The sequence below is a fragment of the Pangasianodon hypophthalmus genome, chromosome 23 (genome assembly GCF_027358585.1).
Source record: "Pangasianodon hypophthalmus isolate fPanHyp1 chromosome 23, fPanHyp1.pri, whole genome shotgun sequence".
Classification (NCBI taxonomy): Eukaryota; Metazoa; Chordata; class Actinopteri; order Siluriformes; family Pangasiidae; genus Pangasianodon; species Pangasianodon hypophthalmus.
The window spans coordinates 1,833,620-1,854,806 of NC_069732.1; the positions used below are offsets into that span (position 1 = coordinate 1,833,620).

At 36.2% G+C, this 21,187-nt stretch overlaps 1 protein-coding gene across 2 annotated transcripts in view; it reads left to right on the forward strand.

Moving 5' to 3' along the window:
* Nucleotides 1–21,187, forward strand: part of grhl2b (grainyhead-like transcription factor 2b) — a 38,403-nt gene that overhangs the window by 2,472 nt on the left and 14,744 nt on the right. Inside the window, exons 2-7 of one of the 2 annotated variants that reach the window (XM_034298574.2) lie at nt 6,902–7,088; nt 8,872–8,939; nt 10,198–10,519; nt 13,477–13,532; nt 13,904–14,060; nt 16,181–16,292. In XM_034298574.2, coding sequence (XP_034154465.2) covers nt 6,902–7,088; nt 8,872–8,939; nt 10,198–10,519; nt 13,477–13,532; nt 13,904–14,060; nt 16,181–16,292 — 902 coding nt within the window. Of the gene's footprint in view, nt 1–6,901; nt 7,089–8,871; nt 8,940–10,194; nt 10,520–13,476; nt 13,533–13,903; nt 14,061–16,180; nt 16,293–21,187 lie in introns of both variants that reach the window. The other variant, XM_034298573.2, reaches the window with a different exon arrangement.

A 21,187-nucleotide genomic window follows, 5' to 3' on the forward strand; every position in this document is an offset into this window, starting at 1 on the left:
TTCTTTGGTTGTCCTTTGGTTGAGGATAAACTGCTATTAAAGGTTCTATGCAGAACCCTACAACAAAGTGTTTCTCTATTAAGTAGAATATTAAACATCCAGTAAAGCCTTAAAAACACTTAAAAGCTAAAGGTTCCACATAGAACCCCTTTATACAGCAAGGAACACTTAGCTATGCATAAAAATGAGAACTCTTCAGCGTACCGTAATTATCCAACAAACCCTTAAAGAACGCTTCAAGAACACTTTTTTAGGTTGTATACTTTTAGCAAAAAGGTTCAATCTAGCACTTATATGGGTTCTCTGGCTTTTCCCTCTTGTTCTGTGTAGAACCCTAGAGTGGAGTGTTTAATACGACCCGTTTAAAAGGCTTAGAACCCTTAATAATCCAGTGAACCTCCAATGAAGAACACATTTTTGCTTTTATATGTTTTTTAATATGGTTAGCGCTAGCACCCGTAAGCATTCATTGACTTGTCCCTTTAGTGGAACCCTTAAAGGTTCTGTGTAGAACCCTACAACAGAGTGTTTTCCTGAGTGTTAGAACCGCTTTACAGCAAAGATTACTTACCTATGTATGAAAAATTAGAACGCTTAATGGGTCTTTGGTTGTCCCTTTATTGGGGGAAGCTTCTGTTAAAGGTTCTGTGTAGAACCCTACAGTATAGTGTTTCTCTGTCAGAAAAGATTCCAAGTAGAATCCTTATTTACCCAGTGAAACCTTAAAGAACCCATCAAGAACCATTTTTCTACCAGTGTACCTAGTACCAAGAGCTCAGTGTTAAACTCCTGACCAGTTCTAGGTGTTACGAAGAAAATAGTTGTTCAAGTGTACTTTAATGGTTCTAAAAAAGCTTCTAAAAAAGGGTTCTTGATAGGGTTCTCTATAGAATCATTACGGGTGTCTTTAGAGGACCAGCTGAAGAACTCTTTTCCGAGTGTAGCTCAGACCTGCAGTGAATGAGAGAACGTTTCAGAGCTTGGTTAAGTGACATTTTGTTTCTTCCTCTTATTAATAGTTTACTGTTGTACTCTGTGGGCTGTTCTCGGTTCCTTATCTGATGGATGTTGGGTGAAATGAGCTGACGGTTCTTGAGCGCTTGTTGATTAATGGCCCGTATACCCTCATGCAGAGTGTTTATGGGTTTTATGCCCACATGGAAGCGCTGGAGAACTTTATAAACCATTCTGACTTTGTGTTAACCTTGTTTTTTCTGTGTGGCTATAATGCAAAATATTTAGAAACTTTAAGAATTCTTCATTTTTTCCTCCATGGAAGGTTTAAAGGTTGTATGATGGAGTGTTTCCCTGTAAGAAATGACTCTTTTGGAAGATAAGAATCATTAATTACCCAATAAACGATAAAATTTGGTGATATTCAGCCCTAAACTAACACCGATGAAAACGGCATCATGTTTTTCACATTTTTATCTCAATGTAAACAAATGCAGTGAATCACAGGGGGAGGGGCTTAACTCCATTTTAAGCTCTGATTGGTTCAAACAAATTCGATATCCACAGGAAAAATATTCGGATGCTAAATTTATTTTGCTCCAAAGCTTTGGGGGGAAAATCTTAGAATCAGTGAATCAATGAATCAGTGAATCGGTGAATCAGTGAATCAGTGAAATAGACTCTTTTTGTGATCGACTCTCAGGACCATTGGCGCAAACTGAAAGCAGAATGACGATGACGTGACGCACAACCTACAGAATATTAAAAATATTATTAGTGTGTGTTAAGAAAATTAAACACTGTAGAGTTTATAAGCTAATTGATTCAGATAAATTTGCTACGTCATTGCTGACTATTTTTATCAATGAATTTGATCAATTTTGTCAATTTATTAAGACTGAAGTTAAATAGTTCGGCTTTTATTAAAAAATATCCTAAACTAATTATTCACATTGTTATTTATCAATAATGAGTTTACAAATTTCATTAACATAAACATTCAGCATCGGTTAATTAATAATTATAATTCTTCCATCTGAAGAATAAGAATAAGACTGAAAATAAGTACAAAATAACAGAAATTAATATAAAACACTTAAAGAGTCCATAATGAGCACAGTAATTATTAATTAACATGGAATTTTTGGAACTTTTATTTGTTTGTGTTTTTAATGGTTCTCCCTAGAGGGACAAACCCAAAGCATTTTATCTGGTTTATTTTTACTAGAAGAAACCTTGAGAGGAACCAGACTCAGAAGGGAACCATCCTCATCTGAGTGACGCCAGATAGTGCGATTATAAATCATTCCCTCTATAACTCTTTACTACATGAACAGTTTTCACATGTAGTCTGTTGAAGTTATCCACTGTTCACTGATGGAGAGTTGTGGCAGTTTCAGTCCTAAAGCAATCATAGCAAAACTGTTGATATGAATTGTGGTCCAAAGCCATCTTCATGGTTTTTAAGTGGTAACATCCACAGTAATCTCATGTATCTCCAGGCTGTGAGTGTTAGAGGGCTTCCTCAGCAGCAGAGAGTGACTTCCAGGGGATGAGAACTCCAGCCAGAAGCAGGGCGTCAGGATGGATCAGGCAGGTCCGGAGTCAGGATCAGTGGTTTCTCAGTAGTAGCATGTGTAGCTCGACAGATAGAGGGAGAGACAGAGAGAGAGAGAGAGAGAGAGTTTATTAGGTATGCTTATTGTCCCGTAATGGTTAAGGACAATGTACTTTGCGTGCAGAGCGAAAGCAGGGACTCCGGCGAGACTAGCTAAAACAGCATAACGAAAAGGGAGAGCCAGAAGCTAACGCAGACATGAGGGCGCCCTGGGATATAAAGCAGCCAGCCACTCAACCATCAACAAACCTGAGAGAACACGTGAGAGTGGGGGAGCGACAGCGCATAAATATTCATTACTGTATGTTTTCAGACTGGTGTTGTATGTTTACATCGGGCCTCGTTTATCAGTCGTTCTGTAAAGGTGTGTGTTCATGTGTTCTTGGCCAAACTGAACTAAAAAACTTCCACCATATTAAAAAAAATGTTTTTCTCCTCATGTGTGTATGTTGATAAACACCAATCAGCCATAAATTACCAACAGTCTTCACGGCAAAGAGAGCTGGAGATGACAAAATGGCGACTAAATGGTGAAAGAGCGCCTCCTAAGTGTGGTGTGTGCTAAATCTTCCAGTAACGCAGCTCAGCCACTGCAGCGCCTCAGCCAACATACACACACACTGACTCCTCCTCCTTTTATACGGCGTGATTACTTTTGTCCTAGTTGAAGGGCTAGGGTTATTTATTGTCATTAACATTTATTTAAGTCATTAACTGAGTTCGACAAAATGCTCGTTAAACTGGTGTGTGATTGAGATAAAGAAGTGAAAGCGCAATCCGTGTATAAAATCACAGAGTCTCATCGACAATTATACGATTTGAAGCTGAACAATCGACGTAGGATATGGTCATGATGAACATAAACGCTCCTGTGAATGACTTATGAATAAATTCCTTCTTGTGCAGTTTGATAAACGAGGCTGTGTTTATATTTTGAGGAACGTTCACATGCTTATAACCGCTTCATACAGTGTTTTATTTCTTACACTATTTATAATTTATGTTTTTGTGTTTTCCTCATGTCCTGTTTAAATTATGTCAGCGGTTGCTGGGAGGATTCGCAGAGTAGGAATTACATCGTATTGTGTAACAGATTGTTTCCTGTACATACGACAATAAACTCTTGACTCCTGTTCATTATCAGGCTTTTATAAGGCTTCATAGCGGTGCTGATGTGTGCAGTCGGGTGTTTACGCTGCGATGGAGATCAGAAGTGTCTCAGAGCTGCTGTGATCTCGACTAAACCTGCAGCGCTGAGCAGATTTGGGGGAAAGTTTGTCTGCACCTGTGTTTAATCTCCTCACCTAAATCCTAAAATGAACAACCAACAAAAGATCTCAGATTATACATCAACCTCGCAAAAATCACACTCGTACACACACGTAGAGCCGCACGACAAAATGTTCTCCTGTTTTAAACACCAAGAACCATGAATTAACCAAAAACAATAAAATACTGAGTGATGTGATGGTGTGATGAAGCGGAGTCACTGTTACTACACTGAAGTTGATTATTTTCCTCTAACAGCACGTCCCTCAGTGTTTTATTCCTCTTACACCACAGCAACTTACTGACCATTACAATTTATTATTTATTAAAGAACGTCATGTCATACTATTTGTCTGTTTACTGTAATGTTTAATGTTTATGAAACAAGTGAGTTCCTGTTGTCACTTACGTTAGAGCAGCTATAAACACTCGTTCCCTCAGCAGAGTCTCTTTATTCTCTCTCTTGAAGTTAATAAGACAAAAATAAACGCAGCTTGTTACGCGTGTTACTGAGAAACCGCAAAGAAGCGTAAACTCCTCTGTCCTGCTGTAAAGTTACAGCTTTACCTCTGACTGTTACAAAGCGCTGACACTGGAGACTCCTTCCATAAATGTTACATAAACATCTCTTTAAGAAAACTTCACTATATCACTGATTATTTTAATCTGTTTATTATCAGTGGAGCGTCCGCTGTTCACGTCCCTGTGAATGAGCTGTTACTATAGTAACGATAACCTATCAGATCCAGCGCATTAATATAAACCTGCGCTACTGTCAGAGCTGCTGTTGTAGAAAATTAATCAACACCTTCTGACCAATCAGAGTCCAGAATTCAGCAGCAGAGTGGGACATTTTATATTTACTGCAGGAGTAGGAGTGGGATGATGTATCAGTGTGGCAGAATATTGAGAAATAATGATACACACTCAGAGCTGTTTTATCAGGATAAAGTCCTCTGTGTGTGTGTGTGTGTGTGTGTGTGTGCGTGTGTGTGTGTGTGTTAGGGATGTTATGATATGCAATCAGTATTACGACACACTACAGTACCGTGATATTCTCTCTATCTGAACTTCACACACAATATCTATATCTATATGTTCAATAAATATTGTGTGTATTTTAGCTGTTTAAACTCGGCGTGTGTGTGAGATCAAAGCCACAGTGTGGTTCAGATAAGATAAGCATATTAATGAGAATTAAACACACACACACACACACACACACACACACACACACACACACACACTGCAAAAACAGAAGTAAGGAAGCTGAGCAGGTTTGTTGGTGCAACGGCTCCATTTACATAAAGATGGATCAGATATGGTTTGTGTGTGTGTGGGGGGGTGTGTGTGTGTGTGTGCGCGTGTGTGTGTGTGTGTGTGTGCGCGTGTGTGTGTGTGTGTGTGTGTGTGTGTGCTGATGTACCTATTGGAGAAGCAGAAATAAGTTTAAACAGCACGGTGTGTTCATGGTGTTTCAGAGCGCTAGGACATTCTGTTGTATTTGTATTCTGTCCATCACACAGAGGGGGCGGGGCAATAAACAGGAAGTAGTAACAGGTGATTGGTGGAGGTGGGCAGCAGGTACAGGTGTTACAGATTTTTGGACACGCCCACTTGTGTGTGAAACGAGCGTAAAGCAGAATTGATCACGTTATAAAGTTATCTGCGAGAGTAACGATGTTATTAAACACCTCGTGATATTTAATGAACTTTACTCAACTTTTTATTCTCACAAGTTTTTAAAGAATTTACACACATCTTTTTTTTTTTGAGAAATACTCATCTATTCTTTTAAAAAAGTGAGCAAGAGAGATTTCATATCATTTTTTTGAAGTTCACTCACTTTTTTATTTAACTTTTCTTCTTTAGAGTTCTCTTTTTTGAATTGAAGCACGCACGTCTTTTATATTTATTTAGAAGTTATTTAGAAATAAATGCAGAATCTAGAATTCTTTCGGAATTCACTCGCATTTTAGAGTTAACTTTTAAACTGACGTTTTAGATTTACAAATTTTCTCACCTTTTTAAAACCTTTTATAGAGTTTACTAAATTGTTTACATTTACTTACATCTCACAGTACAGATTTTTTTTTTAAACGAATTACTCACTTTGGGTTTGTTTCACTTTTTAAGCGTTTAAACTTTAGAATTTACTCTTTACTCATCTTCTCACCTTTTTAAACTTTACTCATGTAAAAAAAAAACAATTTACATTATGCATTTTTTAAACAAAAGACTCGGTTGTTTAACATTTTTGGAATTTACTCTTTTTTTTTTGTAGAGTTGACCATTGCTTTGTAGAACTTTCACTCTTTTTGACTGAATTTTAAAAAGTTTACTCATTTTTACAGAATTTATTAACTTTTTTAAGAATATTGATGTACTTCTCAGAGTACTTACATTAAAAAAACCAAAAAACATATTACTCACATTCAAAAAAATGTTGTTTCTCTTTAGAGTTTAGAGTTTAAATCTATCTTTTTACAATTTCTCTAAAACTCATTCTCTGAGAATTCACTCATGTGTTCAGGGTTTACCTTTTTTTTAGACTCTTCTCAGCTTTATCACTCCTGTATCATCATGAGTAATTGTTACTCTAATGTAGTACAGTAACATTCTGTTATAATGTAAGGAATACATCTCCTACATCTCCTTCAAACACCCTCCTCCATCTACATCGACATACATTACACTACTAATTTATTTTACTATTGCAATTTAGTGTTTATTATTGCATTTATTGCACATCACATCACACAAACTGCACATTCCTGCTCTTTATATCGGTATAAATGCCACCGTCCATATATCCATATATATTCTATATACATATATACACTTTCTTTTTTTTTAATAAATCTCTTATATTTTTTTATGTATATATTTTTCTTCATATTTAATATTTTTCTATATTTTCTTTTGATGTTGGAACAGTTGTATAAAGCACTTCACTGCAAGTCGTACTGTGTATGGTTATGCATGTGACAAATAAAATTTGAATTTGAATCTGTATATGTGTGTGTGTGTGTGTGTGTGTGTGTGTGTGTGTGTGTGTAGCAGTAAGAGGCTGCTGGTGGTGGTCCCTAACGATCCTCTTCATGGGCGTCGCTCGTACACCAGTGAGGATGAGGCGTGGAGGTCGTACCTGGAGAACCCGCTCACCGCCGCCACTAAAGCCATGATGAGCATCAACGGAGACGAGGACAGCGCCGCCGCTCTGGGACTGCTGTACGAGTACTACAAGGTCCGGACACACACACACACACACACACACACACACACACACACACTCATTAACATCATCACCAGGATGCACTAAGATAACTAACAGGTATAATGAGGAGGCTCCCTAAATAGGCAGCATTTCTGGACTAGTGCTCATTCTGTGAGATAAACTCCGGCTGTGTCCTAATTCTCTGAAAAACACAATAATATAATTCTATTTTTACTCTTCTATTGCTCTGACTAAGAAGTATATTTTGCTTTGAGAAACTGACAGTAAAGAGTAATAAAATTTAAAAAAATAGAGATTATAGAGATCTTTTTTTTAATTAATTTTTTTTTCAGAAACATAGAAGGTACTTACTCTTTTAGAATTCACTCACATTTTACTGACTTGTAATCTGACAATTTTTTTTTATTCACAAACTTTCTCACCTTTTTAAAAAGTTTAATAACCGTTTTTAGTTTACTAGAATTTACTTCATTCTCAGTAGTACTTACTTTTTTAAACAATATGCTCACTTTATATTTGTTTCACTTTTTTTTAGAGTTTAATCTCTTTGTTTTTCCATTTGACTCTTCAGAAATTAATCAGCCATCTTATTATTTTTTTTTAGAAATTCCAGATTTAATTTTTTTGCACCATTTAAAAGTTTACTAACATTTTCTTTTAGCATTTTTAAAGTCTATTTTTTAAATTTACCGTCTATTTTTAGAATTTATATATTCTTTTTTTTAAATCTTTTTTTTTTGTTTTAGAGTTTATTCATTTTCAAAGTAATTTCTTGATACGGTGAAGTTTTCTTAAAGTAAGAAGAAGTTTATTTAACATGTATGGAAGGAGTCTCCAGTGTCAGCGCTTTGTAACCGTTAACGCTGTAACTTTAAGTTTTCCGACATTTTCAGGACAGAGGAGTTTACACTTTGTGTTTTTTTTTGTCTCATTAACTTCAGTAACATAAGTGAGAACAGGAACTAAATTATTTTGTGGATGTTTCACAACATTAAATGTAGCTACAAAAGGAAAAAAAAGACGTGTTATTCTGTAATAAAAATAAAAAATTGTTGGTAAATTGCTGTGGTGTAAGAGGAATAAAACACTCAAGGAACATGCAGTTATAGGAAGATAATGAACGTCGTCGTGGTTACGGTAACTCCTCTCCCGTCACTCGGTATTTTATTACAGTATTATTTAATATTTTGTGGTATTTGGAGTCACTATCATGTGACTCGAAGAGGAACACGAATATTTAAAACAGTCAAAAATGTTTATTTAATGTAGGAATTTCATTATGGACCACAAACTTCCTCCTGTCCTGTTTTACTTCCTGCCAAGTGTCTAATCTACAGAAGTCATCTGCTCATAAACAAAATAAACACCTAACACACACACACACACACACACACACACACACACACTCAAACCGCCGAGACGTGATATACGGCTGCGAGAATTTGTTTACAGTTCTGAACACACACACACACATTCACTCCTACACACCTGAACATGGTGTTTATTATTTATCACACAGTATTATTTTTCACACAAAATTTTAAAAGTTATATTTTGACCAAAAGATCAGACCGCTTGGTTTGTGAAGTTTGCAGATGAGGAGTAATGAAAGCGTACATGATATGATAGCTACGACTTTAGCACCGAGTCTCTGTCACATGAAACCGTTCACTCTTCTTGTTCTTGCCATTCCTGCTCTATGGTATGAAAACAGCACACAGATTTACCCATAATCCTTTTTGCGACATCCATGATGTCGTGTCTGATGTCTGCTTTCTGATCTCTGCCTCAGGTTCCTAAAGATAAGAGGGTGCTGCCCATTAGCAAAGTGGTGGAAGTGGTGGAGGAACAGGAGAAAAGGTCAGTGTCGGGAAATTAATCAACACCATAGAGAGTCTTATAGAGAGTCGGACTCTGAGGTACAGGAACTATCTCACCCAGAAAACTGGAACTGTCCAGTACCAAAGGTTCCACTTTAAAAAAAAAAAAAAATGATTTCAAAATCAGCATCAACAGGAAGTCATGGTGTCTGGGGAGGCGGGGCTTATAACTCAGCACTGCTCATTATCTAGCCTCCATTTTAATAACAACGTCTCTGAAGATTGTTGTTACGATCAGGATTTAAGTTTGTGTTATAAACGTGTTATTAACATTAAAATTTCAGATTGAAAGTGTTTTTTTTTTCTAAAAGATCTCCATCGTTCTTCTCAGATTAAAAACCACAGAGCTGAAACTCAAAGCGAGATTTTAATGCTTTAATGTTTAATTAATGCACAAACAGACCATTTAAAAAGATCTCTTACATTTATATCAGATTTAACAAAATTTTTTTAGACTTGTACTCACTTTTTTTTTTTCTTTTTTAGAAATTACTCGTCCTTTTTTAGAAATTACTTTCCTCACCTGTTCCTTTAAAGACTTGATTGCATTTTGTTATAGAATTTAATGCATTTTGTTTAGAAATTATTCTTTTCTTTAGAATTTACTTGCCCTTTTTATATTAAACTCTAAGTTTATTCTTTTATTATTGACCTTGTACTTAATGTACTTCTCTCTCTTTTTTTTTTTAGAATTTATTCTCACACTTGTTAGAAGTTTACTAATCTTTTTTTTTCCTCACTTTTTTTTTTTTAGCTATCTTGACTTTTTTTTTTTTTTTTTTTTTAGAGTTTATTTTTTTTAGGTGTTGATCTTGAGCAGATAACAAAAGCCATCCAGGTGGAACCTGGTGAAACAGTTCCAAGTTTCTGGTACCAAAATTATAACAGATAATTTTATTCTGGTAATAAATTTAGTAGATATTTTTATTCTAGTAAAAATATTTTAGCAGATATCTTTGTTCTGGTAATAAATATAGTAAATAATTTTATTCTGGTAAAAATGTAGCAGATAATTTTGCTTAATTTAAGCATTTATTTTCCAGTAGAATCATTTAGAATATGTTAGGATAAAATTTTTGCAGTTTTTATGCAAAATAATAATTTGGGAATAATTTGCGAACATGAAGTTAGTATAGTATAATAGTATATTTTCACTTGCTAAGATATTTTTGCAGTAATAATAGTTTTATGAATAATGTGTGTGTTTGTGTGTGTGTGTGTGTGTTGGTTTACAGCAGTGTATCCGACCCTCCGTCAGTAGATAATCACGTTCAGGTGTTGAAGTCAGTTCCGGTGAATCTGTCTCTCAGCGCCGAGCCTCACGACTCCAAGCGGGACGGCTTCACCGAAAGCGGCCACGTTGCCACGGTGAAGGCCGAGGGGTACGCCCCCGTCTTCATGAACTCCGCCCTTCAGTACCGTAACGAGGGCGAGGAGCAGGCGAGGGTGGTGTATGAACAGAGCGCGCACTCGATGAGCGCCGATCACGCCGAGTACGGGAGAGACGCACAGCGCAGCAGCCCCGACAGCACGTACGACGACGAGGACGACGGCGCAGAGGTGACACCCAGCGCGGGGCACTCGCCTCCGGAACATTAATCAGTGTCCAATCATCACGCATTACACGCTTCACATCACTGTCAATCAATCATACATCACGCCGTGATGTCACAACGACTTCACAACATACAACACACTCTATATTCTCATACAGAGTTTCACAGAGTTTATCTTTACTCATCTCTCTTTTTTATAGAATTTACTCTCCTTCTTACAGAGTTTATCTTTACTCATCTCTCTTTCTTTATAGAATTTACTCTCCTTCTTACAGAGTTTATCTTTACTCATCTCTCTTTCTTTATAGAATTTACTCTCCTTCTTAAAGAGTTTATCTTTACTCATCTCTCTTTCTTTATAGAATTTACTCTCCTTCTTAAAGAGTTTATCTTTACTCATCTCTCTTTCTTTATAGAATTTACTCTCCTTCTTACAGAGTTTATCTTTACTCATCTCTCTTTCTTTAGAATTTACTCTCCTTCTTACAGAGTTTATCTTAACTCATCTCTCTTTCTTTATAGAATTTACTCTCCTTCTTACAGAGTTTATCTTTACTCATCTCTCTTTTTTAAAGAATTTACTCTCCTTCTTAAAGAGTTTATCTTTACTCATCTCTCTTTCTTTATAGAATTTACTCTCCTTCTTACAGAGTTTATCTTTACTCATCTCTCTTTCTTTATAGAATTTACTCTCCTTCTTACAGAGTTTATCTTTACTCATCTCTCTTTCTTTATAGAATTTACTCTCCTTCTTACAGAGTTTATCTTTACTCATCTCTCTTTCTTTAGAATTTACTCTCCTTCTTACAGAGTTTATCTTTACTCATCTCTCTTTCTTTAGAATTTACTCTCCTTCTTACAGAGTTTATCTTTACTCATCTCTCTTTTTTATAGAATTTACTCTCCTTCTTACAGAGTTTATCTTTACTCATCTCTCTTTCTTTATAGAATTTACTCTCCTTCTTACAGAGTTTATCTTTACTCATCTCTCTTTTTTATAGAATTTACTCTTCTTCTTACAGAGTTTATCTTTACTCATCTCTCTTTCTTTAGAATTTACTCTCCTTCTTACAGAGTTTATCTTTACTCATCTCTCTTTTTTATAGAATTTACTCTCCTTCTTACAGAGTTTATCTTTACTCATCTCTCTTTCTTTATAGAATTTACTCTCCTTCTTACAGAGTTTATCTTTACTCATCTCTCTTTTTTATAGAATTTACTCTCCTTCTTACAGAGTTTATCTTTACTCATCTCTCTTTTTTATAGAATTTACTCTCCTTCTTACAGAGTTTATCTTTACTCATCTCTCTTTCTTAAAGAATTTACTCTCCTTCTTACAGAGTTTATCTTTACTCATCTCTCTTTTTTATAGAATTTACTCTCCTTCTTACAGAGTTTATCTTTACTCATCTCTCTTTCTTAAAGAATTTACTCTCCTTCTTACAGAGTTTATCTTTACTCATCTCTCTTTCTTAAAGAATTTACTCTCCTTCTTACAGAGTTTATCTTTACTCATCTCTCTTTTTTAAAGAATTTACTCTCCTTCTTACAGAGTTTATCTTTACTCATCTCTCTTTCTTATAGAATTTACTCTCCTTCTTACAGAGTTTATCTTTACTCATCTCTCTTTTTTATAGAATTTACTCTTCTTCTTACAGAGTTTATCTTTACTCATCTCTCTTTCTTTAGAATTTACTCTCCTTCTTACAGAGTTTATCTTTACTCATCTCTCTTTTTTATAGAATTTACTCTCCTTCTTACAGAGTTTATCTTTACTCATCTCTCTTTTTTATAGAATTTACTCTCCTTCTTACAGAGTTTATCTTTACTCATCTCTCTTTTTTATAGAATTTACTCTTCTTCTTACAGAGTTTATCTTTACTCATCTCTCTTTCTTTAGAATTTACTCTCCTTCTTACAGAGTTTATCTTAACTCATCTCTCTTTTTTAAAGAATTTACTCTTCTTCTTACAGAGTTTATCTTTACTCATCTCTCTTTTTTATAGAATTTACTCTCCTTCTTACAGAGTTTATCTTTACTCATCTCTCTTTCTTTATAGAATTTACTCTCCTTCTTACAGAGTTTATCTTTACTCATCTCTCTTTCTTTATAGAATTTACTCTCCTTCTTACAGAGTTTATCTTTACTCATCTCTCTTTCTTAAAGAATTTACTCTCCTTCTTACAGAGTTTATCTTTACTCATCTCTCTTTCTTAAAGAATTTACTCTCCTTCTTACAGAGTTTATCTTTACTCATCTCTCTTTCTTTATAGAATTTACTCTCCTTCTTACAGAGTTTATCTTTACTCATCTCTCTTTCTTTATAGAATTTACTCTCCTTCTTACAGAGTTTATCTTTACTCATCTCTCTTTCTTAAAGAATTTACTCTCCTTCTTACAGAGTTTATCTTTACTCATCTCTCTTTTTTAAAGAATTTATTCTCCTTCTTAGAGTTTATCTTTACTCTTTTTAAATCATCAATTTTCTAATCATCTTGTCTAAGTTTATTCACATCATATATTTTTTAGAATTTACTTGACTTCGCTCACCTTCTTTTTAGAACTTTCCTTTTTAAATTTACTGTTTTTAAAGAATTTACTTACTACAATTTTATTTTTAAGTTTACTCACCTTTTTTTAGAGTTTTTATCATCTCTTCTCTTAGAATTTACTCTTTCTTTTTTTAAAACTTATTTACTAAAACTTACTTACTATTTTTTTCTTTAGTTTACTAAGCTTCTTTTCTTTAGAACAGGTCTTAAAATTATAAGCTTTGTCAGCAAAAACCATAAATTATTTTAAATTCTATTATCTGCATTTTGAAAATAGTGGAAATTGATCATGAATTTAAAAAATTTAAAACACTTTTTTGGAAGCTAAAAGCCTTCAATTATGCAAAGAACTTTCTTAATGATGAACAATTTTACTAAATATAACGCGTTCTTTATAATGTCTTGCAGAAATATCGTCCCTCGTCTCTCGGAGCCAACGAGTTCATCTTCGAACAATCAAACATGTGAGTTTATTTACAGATATTATACCAGTTATATCAGTATACCAGAGGTGTGTTGCCATGGGAACGACTGGTTTTTGAGCCTCCGAGTTTAACTGTTATTTGATGTTGATGTTTCGTAATTCCTGTAATTTTACGACGTGAGATAAACACACTGTTACTCAAGAGGAAAAACACGACAGTGACTCACACTCCAGGAAATGCAGTGTCTAATGTACAGTAGTGTTTTCTGGGTTGTGTTTATTTATCTCTCTGACATTTTTAATTTTTTGTAGCTTTTTCGTAAACAAGGGGTTTCCCTGAACGTGTTTCTTCGCATCAAATACTGTAAAATAAAATGTTTCTGAAATAAAAGGATGGTTTCTTTTGGACAGAGACACGTTCCAGTACACTTTAGACGCCACGAGGTCGCTGAGACAGAAACAGGGCGAGGGGCCGATGAGTTACCTGAATAAAGGACAGTTTTACGCCGTGACGCTGAACGAGACGAGCAGCAACAAACGCCTGAGACACCCCATCAGCAAAGTGCGGGTGAGGAAGAGCACCATCCATTTTCATCATCATCATCATCATCAAAAACAGGGGTGCCAATACATACGACACATTCACGTTGGCTAGATCCAAAGGGAAAAAAAGACTATGTTGTAATTTATTTTGACTGACAGGAAAACAATTATTTTTTTTTACTGTTTCTAAGAGCAGCATTAGACGAGGCTCTCGCTGTTTAAGTAGTAAGCTCCGCCTCCTCCCTATTTTTATTGGTCGGCATGCTCACCCAATCACAGACTCTTCTGCCTACAGGGTTTCTCTGATTGGCAGCCTGAGAGAGCGAGAGAGGAATTCTGTAGCTACAATGAAGCTAGAGACAGCAACAAATTTTCTGAAATAACGTAAATAATAATAATAGTAAATATAATAATATAATAAAAAATAAAAATAATAATCAAACCAACTTTTACTGAATTTTTAAATATTTTTAAATTTTTTAAAAATATTTTTTAAATATATTTAAATATTTAACAAAATTTTTTACATATATTTAAATATTTAAAAAAATATATTTAGAAAATATTTTAAAATAATTTTTACCTGCCTTCCTGGAAATACATCAGGCTTCATTTGTCTCTTTTTTTTTTTTTTTCGCAAAGTTGTATGTAATTTTTTTTGGGACCAAACCGAATTAAAAATTTCCGCCAAACAAATTTGTTCGTATCCAGAGTGATAAATTGTGCGCTAGTCCTGATTTTGCCAAGTGATAGGCGTCCCTTGTCAACAAGGGCGGAGCTTAAGTGCAATTTGATCATCCAATCACAGACTTGATCACATGACGTTAACACTGTAACCTTTGTTTTCACTTTGTCTCACTTCCTGTTTAGCATAAAACTCTAGCTTTATAACGCAACGTGTTATGGCTTCAATACACAACACAGCAGTTCAGCTAATCTAAATCTTCCTTTAATAGCTAGTCTAATGTTGATCAGATTGCTAGCAACTTTCACTACCGATTTTTTACTAGTTAATTTTCTACCAACTTGGCTACTGATTACTTAATTACACGCCAACGGTTAGTTAGTTTACTAGCAAACTTCGCTAATTAAGTTAAGTTAATTACACAATATAACACCTTGGTTATGACATAATATATAAATATAACAAACTTTATAATAGCTAGCCTAATATTCGTTATTTTGTTAGCAACTTAGCTACTGGTTTTATTCACACTATATAATAGTTAGCTTAACACTGACTTGCTTGCTAACAAATTTCCCAATAATTGCACAATCCAGTAGCTTAGGTAATCATATCTAGCGAACATATCTAGCAACTGGTTTTGATTTCAATCTCTAAAATTTAGCTTAATGTTTGTTTGCTAGCAAACCTGCCTACTAGTTGTAATTACATAATATGATAACTAGCTTAATGTTAATTATTTACTAAACTTGACTACTGGTTTTGATTACATCATATAATAACTAGCCTAACATTCACTAGCTTGCTAATTCCATTAATTACACAACAGTTTAGTTAATGCTATCTAGTAAACTTTGCTACCAATGGCATTGATTACACTCTTTAATAGTTAGCTTAATATTAGTTAGCTTGCTAGCAACTTAGCTACTTCTTTGGTTGCGCTATATAATATCTAGAGTAGCATTGGTTGTAATATAATGCAATATATAAATATAATAAACTATATAATAGCTAGCCTAATGGTAGTTAGTTTGCTAGCAAACTTGGCTAATGGATTTAAGTACACAGTATAATAATTAGTGTAACATTAGCTAGCTTGCTAGCAAACCTAGCTACCAGTTTTGATTACATTATATAATAAACTGCCTAATGTTGACTAGCTTGAATGAATTTTCCAATAATTACACAACACAGCAGTTTAGCTAAGTTTTGATTACCCTGTATAATAGTTAGCCTAATGTTAGTTAGCCTGCTAGCAACGTAGCCACTGGTTTTGATTACATTATATAACAGCTAGCCTAGCGTGGACTTGCTTGCTAACAGATTTCCCATTATTTATACAAACTGTATCTATCGAACTTGTGTAGTAACTTAGCGTCGGAACTTAGCACCTTGTTACTGACATTCTGTTTCTCTTTTTATTACAAACACATCGTCCCTTCATCCCTCCATCCCTCCAGAGTGTCGTCATGGTGGTGTTCAGTGAAGATAAGAACCGAGACGAACAGCTGAAGTACTGGAGATATTGGCACTCTCGCCAACACACGGCTAAGCAGCGGGTCCTCGACATCGGTAACATTTTATTTATTTATTTGTTTGTTTGTTTGTTTGTTATATGGCTAGTGTTTAATGTTAGTTAGCTAGGTAGGATTAGATAAATTAGCAAAGTAGTAATTGTTAGTGAGCTAGCTAGATAGTGCTAGATACGTTCAATAGTGGTAAATGCTAGTTAGCTACCTAATGTTAGATGTTAGTGAGCTAAGTAGATAATGCTAGCTCAGTTAGATAGCGGTTAATGTTAATTAAATAGCTATAATACGTATGTTAGCAAGTGGCTAATGTTAATTGACTAGCAAACATGAGATAAATTAAAATAAGCAACATTTCAGTGAATTATCTAGATAAGTTAAGTTAGGCTAGTGGATAATGTTAGTTTAAATCTTTAAATCTGGTTAGCGAAGTCATCGAAGTCACAGACATCAATCGTTAAAAATAAATTGTGTTAAAAAAAAAAAAAAAAAGTGCTAGCTTGGTTACCTACACTGCTAATGCAAAAAAAGTACTAGATTTAAATGAATAAGGAAAATTTTTTTAAAAGTTAAAAACAGACATTAAAAACTTCATCCAAGCTAGTAGCTAGGAGTTGCTATTGCAGAATGTTAGCTAATTTTTCGGTTGCTAATATAGCTGAAGAAATAATGCTAGCTAGCTCTATAATATAAGATATTGAGAGATATAAGATACTATAGCTAGCTAGTCTTACATCGAAGGGCCGTCAATGGAGTAACATAAATAGCTAAATAGCTAGCTAGCTTGTGTTAGCTTGCTCTTAATTATGCTAGCTATGGACTGTTATTGGAGATTGCTAACTTAAAAACAATTATCTAAAAATATTTCGTTTAATATATTCAATTTTATTTTTAGAAGTACGAACATTATTTGTGCTATAGGAATATTTACGCGCAGGCTAGTTACTGGAAAATGATAGCTAAATATCAATAGCTAGTTGCTAGCAGCTCTATAAAAAAATCAGGTATTAAACTGTAATGTAACTAGCTGACTAGCTTTACACTGAAGGTTTGGACTAACAGCTAGCTTAGCTAGTAGTTAACTAATTCTATATAATAGTATTTAACAGGTTAAGCTAAGGATAGCTAGTTGCGTTAGCATGTTATCATGAGTGCGTCTGAAATGGTGATGTCTGTAACGTTATGCTAAACGTTATGAATATAACGACGTAATTCTTTTCAGAGTTGAATTGAATTGAATCGAATGTCGCTTGTGAGAGTTTATCTGATCGTTACACCTCGGAAAACAGGAACTTCCTGTCTCCGGAGCCGAAACGTGACGCTAACTCCCGGGTTAATGAGTGTTCAGGATCGCGGGCCGGGCGTTAGCATAAAGCGCTCGGGTTTAACCATTCACGCGTCCCGCTACACACACAAACGCTGCGGGACATTCCTCTCTCTGTCCAAACAAGTCCTAGATTTTCATCCCTCATTCATTCTGCATTTCTGTTACACCGAAACACACACACACACACACACACACACACACAGGCTGCGGCATGTCGCACAAAACAACAGACAGAAAAGAAAAAATCTCAAAAAAAAAAGAAAAAAAGGAATGTTTGTGAAATGAAAATGTCTGACCTCATCACTGTGATAAAACAAAAAACACACAAACACATGCCTTTAATATTTAAGATAAATAAATTATCCTAAATTAGGAATTTAAAAATAAAAAATATAAATAAATAATTTAATTTTGCACCCTCATGTAACATTACATTAACAGCTCACTCTAATGTATATGTTGTACACCTGCACAAAGAAAGAATACAATTTTTAAAATTATTATTTTTTTTATGTTCTTTATTTCTGTCTTTCGTGCTCGAGAGTAAACCTGTCTCCGTTAAGGCGAGTGTGTGTTTAACCACGGTGGCAAATCAAGAGGAACCAATTTCCTCCAGGCCCCTGAGGGGCTTCAGAGTCAAAACACAAAACACACAAAAGAGTTTTACAAAATCAGCTTTCAGTTCTGTGCAACACATCAACTCATAATCGCTTTTTTTCCCTCCCAGACAGTTTAGCTGTGCAAAAGTCTTTTTTCTTTTTTTTTTTAGTACAAACTTTGTTATAGATGTTTATTTTCGGACTTCTACATTATTGATTCAGTGCAAAAACAGTTTAGACTCCAAACATTAGTTTTCCAGAAACAAAATGAAACGTTACAGAAAAATGTTTGTATGTCAGTAAAGAAAGCAGCAGATTCCATAAGAGACACTTTTCAGATAAAAACATAATGAAGGCTGCTGGGTTTCGCTGCAGAAATAAGAAGCGAGTCGACAGTCAAAGTCTCCAGAAGAACTGTGGCTGCTTCTGCAAGATGCTCAGTAACACTTCCAGCTCATTTCCTTATAAAACTGCACACACTGCACCTCAGATACTGCTTTATTTATTTAAAGTGAAGGATCGTCACATTAAATACTGACTTTGTTTCATTTATTACTGTTTACTGCTCTTTATAGGATTTTTTTTAAAATGTAGAAACATTTAATTTCATTATTTTTGAAGGCATCTTCTTTGCACATGCCTAAGACTTTTGCACAGAACTGTATATCTTTCGTTCATCTTTAATATCTTTAATAACGTGTATATCTCGGTAAACATTCACAGCTCCACAATCAGCATGATTAAAAACACACTCCATCTCCTAAAGACTAAAATTAATACTAAAACAACATTCTCAAATTAGCGAGCTAGTTAATGTTAGGCTGGTTATTATATTATGTAATCAAAACCAGTAGTCAAGTTAAGTAAATAATTAATGTTAAGCTAGTTATCATATTATGTAATTAACATGACTAACTAGTAGCTAGGTTTGCTAGCAAACAAACATTAAGCTAAATATGAGAGATTGAAATCAGCGAGGAAATGGAACAACGCTAAAACCAATAACTTCTGATTTATAAGAATCAGTCAAACTGCGACTGGTGTGAAAAGATTGAACAAATTTTTCACGATGAAGCACTTTACTGTGAAACGGCCACAAATCCTGAAATAAATAAAATACAGTGAGGTAAAAGACGCGGCCCACACAAGCCTGATTTTATTCTGGGTTTAAAGGTGATTTTAGTTTTAGTTTAGAGTTTCAGGATCAACGTCGGGTTTAAAAGGCCGCGGCTGTGTTCTGTTTTGTTCTCAGGATGTAATTATCGGCTGAAAGGCCGCTGGATTTGTTTTAGGACACAGGGAGGAGCAGATGGTGGAGGAGTGACTGAATGACGGGATTATAGTTTGGTCAGAAGTCCCAAGGATGAAGTGGAGGAGGAGGTGGAGGTGGTTAGGAACTCATGCTGGAAAGAATGGAGGAGGAGGTGGAGATACAGGTGGAGATACAGGTGGAGGTGCAGGTGGAGAAGGAGGAGGAGGTGGAGGTGGTTAGGAACTCATGCTAGAAGGAGACAGACGTGAAGGCGCAGGTGAAAGAGGATGAGGAGACAGAGGTGGAGGTGCAGGTGGAGGTGGTTAGGAACTCACGCTGGAAGGAGTGGAGGAGGAGGTGGAGATAGAGGTGGAGCTGCAGGTGGAGGAGGAGGTGGAGGTGGTTAGGAGCTCACGCTGGAAGGAGACAGAGGTGAGGGTGCAGGTGAAGGAGGATGAGGAGGTGGAGATAGAGGTGGAGGTGGTTAGGAGCTCATGCTGGAAGGAGTGGAGGAGGAGGTGGAGCTAGAGGAGGATGATGAATTGGAGATAGAGGAGGATGAGGACGATGAGGAGGTGGAGGTGGTTAGGAGCTCACGCTGGACGGAGACAGAGGTGAGGATCAGGTGAAGGAGGATGAAGAGGTGGAGATAGAGGTGGAGGTGGTTAGGAGCTCACGCTGGAAGGAGACAGAGGTGAAGGTGCAGGTGAAGGTGGAGATGGAGATAGAAGTGGAAGTACAGGTGGAGGGGGAGGTGGAGGTGGTTAGGAACTCACACTGGAAGGAGACAGAGGTGAAGGTGCAGGTGAAGGTCGAGATGGAGATAGAGGTGGAGGTGGAGGTGGTTAGGAACTCACACTGGAAGGAGACAGAAGTGAAAGTGGAGGAGGAGGTGGAGATAGAGGAGGAGGTGGAGGTGGTTAGGAACTCACGCTGGAAGGAGACAGAAGTGAAGATGCAGGTGAAGGTGGAGATGGAGAGAGAGGTGGAAGTACAGGTGGAGGAGGAGGTGGAGGTGGTTAGGAACTCACGCTGGAAGGAGACAGAAGTGAAGATGCAGGTGAAGGTGGAGATGGAGATAGAGGTGGAAGTACAGGTGGAGGTGGAGGTGGAGAGAGAGGTGGAAGTACAGGTGGAGGTGGAGGTGGTTAGGAGCTCACGCTGGAAGGAGACAGAGGTGAAGGTGCAGGTGAAGGTGGAGATGGAGATAGAGGTGGAAGTACAGGTGGAGGTGGAGGTGGTTAGGAACTCACGCTGGAAGGAGACAGAGGTGAAGGTGCAGGTGAAGGTGGAGATGGAGATAGAGGTGGAAGTACAGGTGGAGGAGGAGGTGGAGGTGGTTAGGAACTCACGCTGGAAGGAGACAGAAGTGAAGGTGCAGGTGAAGGTGGAGATGGAGATAGAGGTGGAAGTACAGGTGGAGGTGGAGGTGGTTAGGAACTCACGCTGGAAGGAGACGGAAGTGGAAGTGGGAGTGAGGCTGAGTGAAAGCCGACACCTGGGCCGGTTGAGATTTGAATAGCAGTTGAAGCTGATTGTTCCTCAGGCCCGAGGCCGTGTCACAGGATCCTGCATTTGAATGGCTCTATTTATCCGAGGAGGACGAGCTAACGGACAAAGACCGGGTGTGTGAGGGAGGGAAAGGGAACGAGTCTCTGATAAAACCCGGCTGCGGATCCGGACGGAACTCGACATTTCTCCGATTCTCATCGATACCAAAATCAACAAATCTGACGGAACTGAAAACACTATCACTATTA